The sequence below is a fragment of the Eleutherodactylus coqui genome, chromosome 4, assembly GCF_035609145.1.
Source record: "Eleutherodactylus coqui strain aEleCoq1 chromosome 4, aEleCoq1.hap1, whole genome shotgun sequence".
NCBI classification, from domain to species: domain Eukaryota; kingdom Metazoa; phylum Chordata; class Amphibia; order Anura; family Eleutherodactylidae; genus Eleutherodactylus; species Eleutherodactylus coqui.
In genome coordinates, this window is record NC_089840.1 from 225,657,699 (window position 1) to 225,673,201 (window position 15,503).

At 42.6% G+C, this 15,503-nt stretch overlaps 1 protein-coding gene across 6 annotated transcripts in view; it reads right to left on the bottom strand.

The window, feature by feature from the left end:
• The window catches only part of ANK3 (ankyrin 3), a 331,375-nt gene that overhangs the window by 135,013 nt on the left and 180,859 nt on the right, over positions 1 to 15,503 (bottom strand). For all 6 annotated transcript variants that reach the window (XM_066600799.1, XM_066600801.1, XM_066600798.1 and 3 more), the window contains 6 exons: positions 13,468 to 13,566; positions 8,407 to 8,505; positions 5,297 to 5,494; positions 3,360 to 3,458; positions 1,107 to 1,205; positions 335 to 433 (listed from right to left, as the gene is read on the bottom strand). In XM_066600799.1, coding sequence (XP_066456896.1) covers positions 335 to 433; positions 1,107 to 1,205; positions 3,360 to 3,458; positions 5,297 to 5,494; positions 8,407 to 8,505; positions 13,468 to 13,566 — 693 coding nt within the window. The remainder of the gene's footprint in view (positions 1 to 334; positions 434 to 1,106; positions 1,206 to 3,359; positions 3,459 to 5,296; positions 5,495 to 8,406; positions 8,506 to 13,467; positions 13,567 to 15,503) is intronic.

Consider the following 15,503-nt stretch of genomic DNA (forward strand, 5'->3'; position numbering starts at 1 on the left):
ATTAAAAAGCATGCAATAAGCTCCCCCTAGTGGTCACTGTAGGTAGCCAGAATTTTATCATGTATATATGCAAGGGATATGGAGCTCTGTATCAGTTGAGACCACTATTAAGATATATTAGGAATTCAATCAATCAGCGCATTATTTTGGACCTACTTAGATATAAAAAACAGAATGATATTGAAGGGTGGATATTCACTTTAAGCATATTAAATGTTTCACTCATTTTAACATGCAAAATAAGAAAACCCCAAATCAGTATTGTATATAATATATAGATGCCACTTATGTTTAGTGTAAAAGAAATTCCCAGTTTTTCTGAATATTGACTTACCACAGTGACTTCATTGGGGGAGGCACCGTGCTGGAGCAGTACATTGATGATATGGGTATGTCCTTGCTGAGCTGCTTGATGCAAAGGAGTATATCCGTTCTGGGGAAAGAACAGCATGAATTAGGTTCTGAAGAAACCGAGGAATACGAATGGAAGAAAGGGGCTCATGTACTAATAATAAGACGAACTTTAGTGGTATGAGTATTACAGATGTCACAGATAGGAGCAACATCTCTGGTAAAGGTCCATTTACATGCAAAGACAATCTTTCAAATGATTACAAGTTTTAGCGATAGTTTTGCATAAAGTACTAATGGGCACTATTACCCATTAGTACTTTATCAGCTTTATTTGGGTGTAAATGAACCTCCAAGAGCTGCTTGCAGAACACAGCAGGTTGTCTGAGCACTGCAATCAGCTCCATTGTTCTGGCACGGGCTACAGAGAGAATAAAATGTTATCTCTAGCTACCATGGAGAACACAGCATACAGTCTGAACAAAAATTTTTAAACTGTTTTTGAAACTGAGATTTTAACTGCTCCAGCCTATTGTTCTCTGGGGATAAGTCATTGCCAGAGGTGTCTGGCAGTGGCTTTCTCCCTCTTTACATTCAGAACACATGCAGCACCCATGTGTATACGGGTGTCAGGTGAGATATACTGTCAGTTGCACGAGCAGTCGACCAACAGCTACTGTATCCATATGGACAGATTAAGATTGATTATCCACCAAGTATATGTTACTTTTCCAAGTATTAAACCAACCACCCACCTTGGTTTTGGCATTCACTTTGGCACCATGCTGCAGCAGGAAGTTCACCATTTTAATGTTCCCATAGTGGCTGGCTACATGCAAAGGAGTGTATCCCATCTGTAGAACATCATTAAAGAAAAGACAGGCGATTACTACTACCTTCATTCATATCGGCATTCTGAATTTGCAGCATTTCTTGTTGGTTTTGCTCTTTTACTTTGCTACATGCAGTTAGATGCCTTTGAGCAACACAACACTACGGCGTTTCCATTCCCTCCCGACTTTGTACAATTTTCTTTGTGCTCGTTATTAAAATGGTAAATAAAAAGAAGCAAAAAAAGAAAAATATTATACAGCATTGAACTGTTTAATTATTTACCATGTGAACTCTTGCTGTGCTCAAAAACGTTCCATGCCTTCAGCAAGTCATTCGAATCAATAGTACTACATTATGTAATTCATAAAGAAACAATAGGTACCAGAGAGCGCAGGGAATTTCTCCACTAGTCAAACTAACTTGGTTCTCAGTCCTTATAATTCAGCTTGCACTTGCACTTCCATATGCTGGTCTATGTAAAGATAGTGCTCCCATGAACCGAACCAAGTGGAACAAACCTCTTCCATACGCCAAATCTGAACTCCACACTGGTTACAAGCTGGCGTTAATTTCAGCTATAATTTATACCAGTTTCTGGTGTTGATTATAGTAAATGTGACAGGCTGTGAGTGGCCATTCCCCCTAAGGCCTCATGTCCACGGGGAAAATCAGGCCCGCTACGGATTCTCCACGTAGAATCCATAGCGGGTCCCTCCTGCCCCGCGGACATGAGGCATTAAAATAAGAATAAACTCGCCTGCTGCGGACGGTGCAGGTCTTCCCTTCTTCGCAGCCGGATCTTCTTTCTTCGGCACGATGGATGTGCCAGGCATGACGGCAGCATGCCGCGCGCATGCGCCGGGCACATCTGCCGGGCCAAAGAAAGAAGATCCGGCCGCGAAGAAGGGAAGAACCGCATCGTCCGAAGCAGGTGAGTTTTAATTCTAGTACGGGTCTCCTGCGGATCCGGACGGCTTCCATAGGCTTCAATAGAAGCCTGCAGGAGCCGTCCCCGCGGGAGACCCGCACTAAAATGGAGCATGTCCGGATTTTTTCCTACACGCGGGACCCACGCCTGCAGGGAAAATTGACATCCGCGGGTATTTAACTACGGATCCGCGTGCAGGAAAAACGCTCCGGATTTTAATTCTTAATTTCCCCATGGACATCAGATCTAACACTAAGTGACACCAACTTTTTAAAAAAATGCAAACGATGTCGACAAAATGTTGTACATTTTAGTATACAAGATGCCGGGCACCAAAATGAGTGACTTTTCCACACCAGAAAGCTGGTGAAACCAATAATTAAATCTGACCCAGAATACCATAATTTGAAGGGTTAAAAAAAGACATAAGTGCACTTAGCTACACCTTATTGTCCTGGAATGTTGATCCAGAAGAAGCCAAAAACACCAATGAAGTAGAAGATAATTGTCCTCATCTTAGAGGAAATTCCTTCCCGACTGCAAATATGGCAAGATGATCAACGATTCCTCTCCACTAATCCAATACCCTTAACTTGTTCTATTCTTACTTACAAGACCTTACCGACACTTTACAATTCAGCTAGAAGAAGTTAGCCAATTGTGTTGAGCTCAGTCAAGAATTCAGTGGTCCAAAGGCCAAGAACCAAGCCATTATAATATCGGTTGTCTACTTGCAATCAGACCCAGTTTTCATTGGGTAATAACAGAGAATTTTGGGGGACGTTTCGTGCTGATTGTCAGTTACATAACTGTGCTAATGGAAATCTGTCACACCATATATTACGAAAGCTCTTCTTGTATCTGGGTCCAAACTTTTGGAGCTGCGCCTCTAGGTAAGCTGAGGCTGCATGGCAGTACAGCAGTGGAAACAATGGTATCAGATATCACTCATTGGAATATTTAGCATTTTCCATGAATGTTTTGCTCATATTTGTCCTACCTACATGAGTATATTCAGAAAACAGCTAAAGGAGTCCACTTTCCAGGAAACACAGTCACCATACATTTCCTTCACGTAAAAGCTATTGCCCAGTTTCCTTGACAACCAAATCTGAGTAGCATATTCATGAAAGTCTTAATATGAATAATTTTATTGAAATGTCCCCAAAGACATTTCTCATAATCAATGCCCAAATATTGGGCTGACATAATCCTTTTAGAATAGGAAGAACCCAAATCATGATACCTTCGTTGTGGAGTCGGTGATTGCTCCATTGTTGGAGAGGACTTGGGCAACGCTGACTCGATCCTCCTGAGCTGCCAAGTGTTGAGGTGTCAGTCCACTCTAAAGAGTATGGAAAATAGTAGTATTTAGTAAGAAAACAGATGATTTTTCCTATTCATTGAATATTTATGAACTTTTTGTAACCCGTAAACTTGTGATTAAACTTTCTTAGGAGCCATTGCAGTGGCTGCCATAACCTGGATATTTCGTGATAGCAAAGTCCAATGGTAATATATAGATATATAGAGCAATTGTCAAAGCTTTCCCTATTGAAAACACATGGACCGTCGGCCAACCTAAGCAATAACAAGCATGGGGGAACTGGGAGAAACAGTGGTTTGTTCAGCCAACAGCTATTGATGGTGTATGGGCACCTTTTTTTTCAACTGTTTTCGAGCTACTATGTTCTACCCCATAGTTAACTGATGCTAGCTGACAGCCATTACAGTACCATGGGGGTTGTCATACATGCCCAGGGTGTTTATTTACAGGGCTAAGGCAGCAGTCTGAATATTTGCCTCGACTTCTGGAACACCTAGCTACTTCTATGGAATGTCTGGACATATATATGCAGCATAAAGGGAACCTGTCATCGGAATTTGACATCTCAATCCGCCAACACACTACTTATAATCACTTTCTACTCATCACAGTCATGTCTTTGTATGAAATAGAAATTGGATTGTGAAACTAAAAACTTGTTTTTATAATTTAGTGCCCTCTATGTAAATGCCCCATTTCGGGTCACATAGATGGGCCACTGGAGCTCTGAGTCATCTTTCTGCACACCCTGAATGCTCGCCTCTCCTTAGCCACTAACATCAGTGCAAGTTATGGTGAAATCCTGCATTTGCGCTATGTGGCCTCTGGTCCCTAGTGCAAATGCACATGCGAATTGAGTCAAGGGGGTTATATCCCAACTTCACTGCACATTCCGCCTGGAACTGGTTTGACAGACTTGCGCTGACGTCAGCAACCGGGGAGAAGTGGGCATTTGACGGAGATGGTGAGTAGAAAGATATGACGTGGTGACTCGGAGTTCTAGCGGCCCACCCTCATGACTTGAAACTGGTCATTTACACAGAGGGCACCAAATTATAAAGTAAGTTTTTAGCCTCACGATGCAGTTTCTATTTTATACAAAGGCATGTCTGTGATGTGAATACGTGATTATAAGCAGTGTGTTGGCAGCTTGAGATGGAAAATCCTGAAGGCAGTTTCCCTTTAATAAGTGTGTTATCTAAGAAGTTAGAACGATGACTTCAGTCTTGAAGCTCCTGGGCCCCAATGCAAAACCTGTAACAGGGCCCCCAACTATAATGCTTTATTCATAGTACTGGGCTTCCTATATGAGAGGCCTTATGGGTCCCCGCATCCCCTGCACCCCCCATACTTATGCCAGTGCTGTCATGATCTGCCCCTTCTACCATATATCTGTTCTCTTGTAGCTATTACAGGACAGTGCATTAATATACTGTGGTCTATGCTGTGGGTCTTGCCACCTACCATGCAGGCTCCATAGTTTTCAAGATCTGGAGATGGCATACTTGCACCAAAAGGGAACTTTTACGTAACCTTTGGACATACAAGGTCATCCTTAACCAGCCAAAATTTGAAGACTCATACCTGACACTCCCAAAGCATTGAGTTTTTTTATATTTATAGCTCTGCTTTTCTGAGCTCAACTTTATGTCATGCTTTGAATGTGACAATTGTTCCCTACGGTGCAGGACAATATTTGCCTTTGGTCTGAAGAAAGAAATCAAACCAGATCTTCTGGTCACTTTGTAACCTCTGATACGCCTAAAGCCTACTTTTATAGCATGTGAGAAAATAATGACACTACATAAATACGGCCCATCCCATATTGATGAGTATTTCTGTGGCATTTTTAATACCTTGTTGCTAACATTGACATTAGCATTTCTGGTGAGAAGCAGAGACACCATATCCATGTGGCCTTCCTGAGAAGCTAGATGGACAGGGGCTATTCCTTGCTTGGTCACTGCATTGGCATCGGCACCATATTCCAGTAGCGTGGTAGCTATGTCCATCTGGTTTTTCTTTGCAGCAATGTGCAGAGGTGTGTAACCATTCTAGGAGGAAACAAACAAAGAAACAAAGTTTAGGCGCTATTCATGTTACTGGTGTGACATCCATTCATGTCAGAGCCATGAAGGCTATAAGCTAAAGTGTGAGTAAGACCTTAAAGTGGTAGCAAGCGAGAATACAATGTTTAGCATAAGCCAAAAGACTGCTTGTACAATAATAAACAGGACTACTGTATTAACTTGTTTCGGCACCTCCACCACTCTGGCGCCGGACTCCATTCACTTTACAGCTGCGGGTAATCCCTGGCCTCAGCATTGATACCGCTGAGGTCAATGATTGGAAGAGAGTGAATGGAATTATTTTACAATCAATCACTAGGCTCATGCTAAAAATGTTACCCCCTGGACAACCCCTTTAAGCAGTGTGACAGCAAATATGGCTGCCGCTCCAACTGCTTGTGGGAGCTGTAATGGTAGCCATATTTTTTGCCCTCCACCCTTCATAGAAACACCCATGACTAAGGGTGGCTTCACACGTATGTGAGAAAAAATGCTGTATTACATCCAGAAAACATACAGTAGTTATATAAATCCCAGGACTGTGACTGTAACAAGAGGGCATCCTCTACGTTTAGAGGAAAGAAGGTTTCACTACCAACATATAAATGGGGATTCTTTACTGTAAGGGCAGTGAGACTGTGGAACTGAGGACATGGTGATGGCAAAATTGAGTTTAAGAAGGGACTAGACATCTTTTTAGAACACTACGATATTACAGGATATGGACATTAAATAACTAGATGAGTTGTTGATCTGGGGATCTTCCGACCGCCGGACTTTTTCTGAAGAGTGTTGATCCGGGGATCTTCTGAATGCTGGCCTAGGAGTCAGGTAGGAACTTTTCAAATGTTGATCCAGGGATTATTCTGACTGCCATTATGGAGTCGGGAAGGAATTTTTCCCCCCAAAATGGGCTAATTGGCCTCTGCCTCATGTTTTTTTTTGCCTTCTTCTGGATCAACAAGGGGGGTGGACACAGGCTGGGCCGGATGGACATTTTTACAGCGTCCAACTCTGTGTAAGTCCATGCAGAAAAACCTTTATGTGAATGAAACAAATTAACAGCTTAGGCTCAGTGTGCAGACAGTATTGTGCTTGTTGTAGACTAGGACACCCCACGGACATAAAAACATTCATATGAATAAGCCTTAATATTTACAGGCGATTATTTTTTTTAATAGGGGTTCTTGAAGATTAGTGAATAGGATCTTCCAAAAACCGCACTACTCTTGGCAGTGGACTCTATCTGGTCTTGCAGTTCAGCCCTATTCACCTAAATGGCCATGAGATGTGATACCAGACACACCCGACGGACAAGAATGTGCTATTTTTGGAAATAAAGCAGATCCTTTTTCCTGATTCCAGAGATTTCCCTTCAACATTAGTGGTGAAATGTGTATAAAATGTAATGATGTCTAAAGCAAATGACATACAGAAAAATATAATCAGTCTCTGCAACCTTCTGTCTGCTCCTAATACAAATCTGCAGTCTATATATAACACTTTGTTATCTTGCTGTCTATTTACTCCTTTCACTTAAAGGTCAGTGTGGGCACCCTCTCCCCTTGAGCAGATATCAGATTTGCATCCCTCAACCCACAGACCATATTTTATTAATGCCCAATGAATTCCTGTTTCGTTAGTCACCACTTACTATATGGTCGTCGAAGATTAGAAAAACATGGCCGCTTTCTTGCAACAGCAGCGCCGCACCTGTCCATTGGTTGTATCTGGCATTGCAGTTCAGCTCTATTGAAGTGAATTAGCAGTGCTGCAATAACACAAAGAACCTGTGGACAGGTGTGGCGCTGGTTCTACAAAAAAGCAACACTATTTTTCTAACCCTCGACAACCCCCGTAAAGTCCATCTACAAAAGTTATATCAATAACCTTCAGGAGAAGTATGCCAAATACATTTCCTTTAATGAGCTTAGAAAAGGGATCTTCTTTGATTACAGAACTAGCACCACTCTTTTATATGGGCCGTGTGTAGTATTGCAGCTCAATGCTATTCATCTGAATGGGGCTGAAATGCAAGACTAGACATAGCCAATGAACAAGACAAGCCTATCTCTTGGAGAAAAAATAGTTTTATAAGCATTTTTTGTCTGATATCAAACAATGTTTGTAAGCTTATCATGGTTAGGGTGGTTTCACATCTGCAGCATGGATTCCACTTTCCAGCTCCCTTGAAAGGGGAATCCCTGTGGCCGTACGGTTACTTTGTAAAATGGAACTGAACGGTGCCAGAAAGTCCCCATTGACAATAATGGGGTCCAGAGGCGTAACTTAAAGCTCCTGGGCCCCAATGCAAAATGTGTAGCAGGGCCCCTAATTATAATGTTTTATTAATAGTATTGGGCTCCCTATATGGAGAAGAGAGGCCTTATGGGCCCCCTAAAGTTCCTGGGCCCGGGTGCGACCGCATCCCCTGCACCCTCTATAGTTACGCCCCTGATGGGGTCTGCCGACTTTCTGCCAATCTTTTCGATGGAAGAAAAGGTGCTGCATGCAGTGCTTTTCTTCTGGTATTTCCAGCTGGAGCTTCCGACACAGACGTGAAACCAGCCTAACCTACTAAGTATAATACCAGCTTGCTTTAGTGCGCTGGTCTGGACTAAACATAGTAGACAACTGAATTTGCTGTAGGTACTGTAGCTTCATTGAACTCAAAAATACATGCAAACCTATCAAAATGGCCAGGTGTAATATTTAGTAGAAGGCTGAGACATAATGTTACGTGGTATATAGTCATTGTCATTTTGGTGGATCAGCAGCACAGCTCGCCCAAGAACTGCCTGCAACTAAAATTGGCAAATAGTCAAACATGAGCCAATCTGATGACCTTCACAGGGAAATTACCCTCTATCATACATATACGATCTACAATGGTTTACCTTTGCAGCTCCGTGAGGTGATGCACCTTTATCCAAAAGTAACAACGCCACTTTCTGGTTATCATAATGTGCCGCAACATGCAGTGGAGTTAAACCGCTCTGAAGGGATGCAGAAAAACAAAGATCACACAGTGTGTCAGTAAGGTAATTAGGGGCAAGTCTAATTTTTATTTTACCCATTTGGAGGTAAATGGAATGTATGTTAGTAGATAGCAACAACATTATTTAGAAGTCCTTATAATAATCTTATCATAGTGACATTGTGCAAGTTAGTTTAGAGGAAGTGGTAAACTTTAGTTACAGTACATTACAGAAACATAGTAAGGCCTCCCTCACCCAGGTGTTTGCAGAAACAGCTCTAGCAAGAGATTGCTGTGACTAGTTCTCGGTGCTGGTTTCAGCCAATCAGAGCCGGCAACATCTGATTGGCTGAGTCAGTCAATCACTTGCTGGAGGTGGGGTTCTCAAACCTCACTAGCAGCAATAGATGATCTGTCAGTGCAGGGAAAGCCTGGAGCGGTGCTGGAGACCAGCGGGAGGGACCCGACGACACCTGCTGGGTGAGCATTGTTTTTTTTGTTTTTTTTTAATCTAGTGTAGCTAGAGCTTATTTTCGGGGTAGGACTTATATTTCAAGCCCCCCCCCCCTTCAAAAATCGGTGTGCGGTTAATGCTGCCAACAACGCGTCACCGAGTTGTGCCTTGCTTAAACTGCTGCCCATTTATTTCAATGGGCGATGCAGAGCTGAAAATGGCCAAAGAAGGAACATGCATTGCTGTTTTGACGCTTGTGTGAGCAGTTCCATTGAAATGAATGAGAGCGTTCATTCATTTCAATGGAAAGGCAGCGCTAAATGCTGTACAAAAACACCTCTGTGAGGGAGGCCTTAGAGTGCTTTAACATGGGACTATCTGTCAGGCAACAAATGCCCGACAATCATCCCAGCAATAATCGTTTCTGTACTTTTACACAGAAATGAGCATCGCTTACTGAATGAAGGCGGAGGGGACTGGAATCGTATCGGACCACCCACCTCCACTCACCGCTAGCAGACTGTCATAAGTGAATGACTGCCTGTTTACACAGAATGGTCCATATTTCAGTTTCATGCATGCAGAAACTGACCGATGTAGAAGAAGTGAACAACTTTTTGTTTGTCGTTCAGTCGGGGCATGCATTTACACTGAACGATAATCCTTCAGATTCCTGCTGAATCAAGAATCGTTCCATGTAAAAGCACCTTAAGGCTGTCTGTCCACAGGCGTTGCAATATCCCGCGGCGGATCTCCACCACTGGGTAGCAGGAGCCAGCTGACGGATCTCCAGATTTGACAGATTTGATTCTGCGCTCATGAAAAGGGGGGAAGCGCTTTCCATAGCAACGCTATGAAAAGCATGCACTGCGTTCCCCACGGCCGGATTATCGCCGCAAGGATTGCAATGCAAAAAGGCCTAAGGTGTCCCTCCAGGAAGAAAGTTGAGAGCAGACGACAGTGTCGAATTAGTCCTTTAGTTGTCCTAAGTGCCAGACTATACCAACATGCAGGACTTCTGCATTCTTGCATTTTACATGTCTTTGTGTCTATTCTATAGGAATACGGTGAAACCTCTTTGAGACAATCACCTACAATTGCATGGGGGTGGTCTTCTCAAAGAAGACGGTCACATACATGTATATGATGGAACTGAAAATCTCTCACAGGTAATCCAATCTAATCTTCTAAGAGAGGTGGTCTTTTAGAGAGGTTTCACTGTGTATCTTTTTTATAACAGTTCAGTGAAAGTTGAAACATATCAAAGTTAGAGCACTTCTGTGTTACTACCAAAATCCACATGTATTCTATGCCGATTTCATTCTTTTGATGTGAAGTTTAGCAGTGGATTTCACCCTCTGCATGGATTGCAATGAATTAAATCCACAGTGAAAATCTGTGTGGCGTTTCAACAACAGATAGATCTAAAAACCTACAGAATGCCAAGCCTTCATAGCAGATTTTTTCTGTACTGTGAGTAAATTAGGTTTGTTAGGCCTCTTTCATAACAGGTTGTTTTTTTTGTGCGGACTCCATACTGAACACCGCGCTTGTATCCGTGTCATTACTATTTAATGGTCATTTCTTGACGCCAATTGAACAGGACACCTACAAGTGAAAATGCATTTTTCATTTCCATTGAAATCCACATTGGATTTTTTCCAATGTGGAGTTTTAATAAATCACATGAACAAGGCCTTAAAGGCCGAAGCAACAACAATGTAATATATTTTGTTGCAGAATTCTGGTGTGCATTCGCCAACCAAAATTCGGTAATAAGTATGTAAAAGTTGTACTGTTTTGATGCCATTTACGAAACCAAAACTAGGAGTGGGTTTAATAGAAATATATTTTTATATACTTGCCATCTATATATAATCCACTCCTGAGAGTAAGGCCTCATGTCCACGGGGAAGAGAAGAATTAAAATCCGCAGCGGATCACCCGCACGCGGATCCGCTCCCCATAGAAATGCATTGACCACCCGCGGGTAGATAAATACTTGTGGATGGTCAATAAAAGTGAATTAAAAAAATTCTGGAGCATGAAAAAAAATGGACATGCTCCATTTAGGTGCTGGTCTCCCGTGGGGACGGCTCCCGCAGGCTTCTATTGAAGTCTATGGAAGCCGTCCGGATCCGCAGGAGACCCGCGCCTGAATTAAACTCACCTGCTTCGGGCAATGCAGATCTTCCTTCCTTCGCGGCAGGATCTTCTTTCTTCGGCTTGGCGGATGTGCCCGGAGCATGTGCGCACATTCGCCGGGCCGAAGAAAGAAGATCCGGCTGCGTGCCGCGCGCATGCTCCGGGCACATCCGCCGGGCCGAAGAAAGAAGATCCTGCCGCGAAGGAAGGAAGATCTGCATCGCCCGAAGCAGGTGAGTTTAATTCAGGCGCGGGTCTCCTGCGGATCCGGACGGCTTCAATAGGCCTCAATAGAAGCCTGCGGGAGCCGTCCACGCGGGAGACCCGCACGAAAATGGAGCATGTCCATTTTTTTTCATGCTCCAGAATTTTTTAAAAAGGGGAAGACCTGCACGGTCCGCAGCAGGTGAGTTTATTCTTAATTTAATGCCTCATGTCCGCAGGGCAGGAGGGACCCGCTGCAGATTCTCCATGGAGAATCCGTAGCGGGCCTGATTTTCCCCGTGGACATGAGGCCTAACTCTACAGCCTGATAACTGGGCAAGAACATTCACCTGAACATTCGTTTGCCCGATTGTTGGGCTGTGTAATACAAGCAATTAGCTAACGAGCGAGCAAACATTTGTATGTCGGCTAATCATATCTCTAATGCAAACATAAAAATACTTGCTGGTTGTTACTCATCCTCTACTAAAGTCTGAATCTGCTTGTGTAAAGACCCAGAAAAAAAAAGTGCCAATCTCAATAATTGGAGCTTGTCTACCAAAGCAAACTGCTCTGTGTAAAAGTACCCTTGCTTTCTGGAACTTCAGTCAGCAAGCAGTTGCAATTAGAGTTGGGCAAGTTCACCGAAGCACCAGATGTAATCAGCCATGATCACAGTCATGAGGTTCATTGGAAGTCGGTTTGAAATTGACTATAGGGCAGATTTCCCGTTGTGTGATCTCTCACTTTTTGGGGAACTCACAGTCCATCAGTCTTCGCTAAGGATACAAATGATGACAGTAGAATGTATGTGTTATTCCATCAAGCCCAAGAAAGCATACTCTGGCATTTGCTTTGATTTTCTTAGTATTGCAGACGTCCAAGTCCAACCCCATAAAGGGTCCTCTTACACGGAACGATTGTTGGGCACTTAAGCATCTGATAGTTGTCCCAGTGATAATAAGCTTTCACACAGGAATGATAACCTCTGGCGTCATCAGGGAGATAGGAGTTCTGGTTAAACATGTTGGGGGAGCTGGTCTTTTAGCATGGAGCATCATGTAGTCTTATTTCCGACTCAGTCTATCTGGCAGCATTTAACACACACGCTGGCAGTTCATGCAGGGATCCAATCACTTGCCATAACTTTAGCACATAGCAGTGTACTGCTTCATGGTAGCGTGCACCATTTGCAACAAGTTGTAAGGTGCACTGTTCAGACACAATACTCTGCTTCTGTGTCTGGCAGATGTGGGTGTTGTCCTCCTGTCCCTGATCCCTGAGCTTATATTTATTCTCTTCCAGCACTCTTAGGGTTAATTGCTTCCGGGTCTCCTGTTCAGCTGATGCACTTTTTCTAATCACCACCCTATATAGCTGCCCTGGGCCTTTCAGACAGTGCTGCAGTGTTGTTGTGAGATTTGTTTCCATAACTCCATGTTTAGCTGCTGCTCCGGCAGTTACCTTGCTATCCTGCTATCTACTCGCGTTCTGTGTTTTATTGTTCCTCCATTCATGTATCCTGCTTTCTGTATTCCTTGTGAGTCTGCTTCTCTGTTTATCCTTGTCAGCTTGTTCCTCCTTTGTTTCTGTACTCCCCGGTATTGTTTGGTCTTTTGTCATATAGGTGTTCTGTCCTGTCAGGGTCAGTCAGCACCTAGAGGAAGACCGCAGGCCCGTCCTTATCAGGACGCCAGCTCAGCTTATAGGCAGGGGTTTCCCTCTCCTTGTTGTCAGCTCAGGGCAAGATACTTTCCCTAGGTTCCATCTGTATACAGGGTTTGTGCATCTGGTATCTTACCTCCCACGCTGGGGTTGGCTGTCAGCCGTGCTGGATTGGATCATCACCTACTCGGTAGGTTGATACAGTGGTTCCACATCCACAGTCGTTACACAAGTGTTAGTCGTGATCCTGATACTTGTGCAGAATCAGCAAGGCAGGATATTATTTCTCTTAGACTGGTTTTGTCTAATGTATTACATTCACTCACACTACATTGAGACTCTTTTTCATTCATTGCTACTCTAATATATTTTATTACATATCAATAAAAGTTACTTTTTAAAGGGGACCCAACTGTGGGTTTCAGCTTATGGCAAAAGCTGTGGTGGGATTGGTTACAATTTAACCCTAAGGGGCCATTGAGCCCCCCAAATTGTGGTTCGCATTATACTTACTTTTCCAGCTGCATCTGGGGAGGCATTTTTCTCCAAAAGCAGCTTGGCTACTTCAATCTTCCCATATTTTGCAGCAACATGTAGAGGAGTAAATCCTTTCTGTAAATAAAAATTTTACTAGTGATCAAACAGGTTTTGCTTCTTTGCTTCAATGTGTCGCTCTTTGCTCCATTTACTTTTCCATAATTTATTTACAGTACCTTCCAAATTAATGAGTTGCAGACAGTTTAATTCTCCAGGCAATCATCTACCATATGAAACAACATGAACCACTGGAATCCTAACACTGGCTTATTAACTTAATACTCAGATACATTCATACCAATATAACAGGAACATTATACTAATGGTGAAAAAAAACTCAAAATCTCCCGAACTGTGTATGAGGTAAACATCAGCCATAATACCACCAAGTATAAGGAACTGATATATAAAGATGGTTTTGAATTAATGGAAATCCTTGATTTATTGTTTTCAATGAATGCCAATGGCCTCCAATGATTCTTGCTCTCGTTCCTCCTAACAATAGGAAGTTAGGAGCAGGGGGTCAGATAAAGTTTCCGATTGGAAATCATTTTTGTGATTTGAACAAAATGAATATCTGATTGGTGACCTTTCCCTTGCTAACCACGTATGTCCTACATCCTTGCAAGGAGGCACTTCAGCAGCCAAAAATGTATGAGAAATGTTCTTGCTACTAACTGTCCTTGCTCAGGTTGTGTTGCGGCTAGAACATCGATTTTAAGCTTTTTTAACTCCATTTACCAGCATCTGGACTGTGGTGTCAAAAAGGCTGCTATAAAATCTGATATAAAATATTCTGACTGCTTTTCTAGCAATACCAGTTACACATTGCAGTACATAGCGGTAACAAATATTACCAAAGAGAAGGTTTAATACATTTCAGACAGATGGAAATGATTTCTATCAGTCAGAAAAGACATTTTCACCCACTGACCAATGCCATAAAGGATTGTATTTAACAATCTCAACAAAAAATTCAACATTTCGCCGGATGCAGAAGAGTGTTATACAAGTCGTACTTGCATTACACAACACCCAAATCTCCTACAGTTCATCAGAATCGGAGTTATGGTGCTCTAACTCTGATGAACTGCAGGACATTTGGGTGCTATAACATGGGAGCAAAAAACACACTCATTGTACTCCCATTTGTTAACACATTACATTATGTTCAGGGATTTACACGGTTACAGTTTGTATAGAGGAATGGAAAATTATGAACAGAATGCCCAATTTAATTTGAATGCAAAATTTGGCTGATGCATTCCTGCGGTTTTGTGTTTCTGTATCACACGCATCTGTGAACGTAGACGTACGAGGCAGGCATGAACTTCTCACATGTTACAAGAATTTTGCAGAGTACACTTTGCTTGCATAGGGCATCTGTTTGAGCACGCATTTTACAGTAGTTGCAAATTTGAATTTTCATGTAATTTTTGATAATGGCCCATTTACAAAGGTCGAACTGTCGGCAAACGATACTGGGCAGCTTGTTCCAGTGATGCTCACTCTTGTACTGTTACATGGAGGCAGCCGCCCACCTCCATTCACTGTAAGCAGACAGCTGTTCAAAAGTGAACGACTGCTGTTTACGCTGAACGGCTAGTTGTTCAGTTTTCAGCATGCAGAATTGGAATGACTGAACAACTTTTGATAATTGTCCTGTGTAATTGGGCCAAAAGGGGGCCTTCACACAAGTATTTAGCCCCCATTCAGACCTTCCGTCTCTCTGTTCAATTTTCTGAGCAGATTAGCAGAGAAAAACAGAAGAAAAACTGAAAAAAATGATCATTTTTTTCCCTATTGATTTAAATGGCTTTTTGACAATACTGAATGCTTTGAAAGAAAATCCTGCTTGTCACAAAGTTACATGAAGGTGGACATTGTAGTTGTCTTGATGGGTCAGCTGACAGCTATCAGCAGGTTGGCTGCTTTCAGGAAATACATGGGATTTAGGGGTGCACTTACTTTTCAAGGTGTGTAATTTCTGTATTTTATAGGTTATTAGTTTA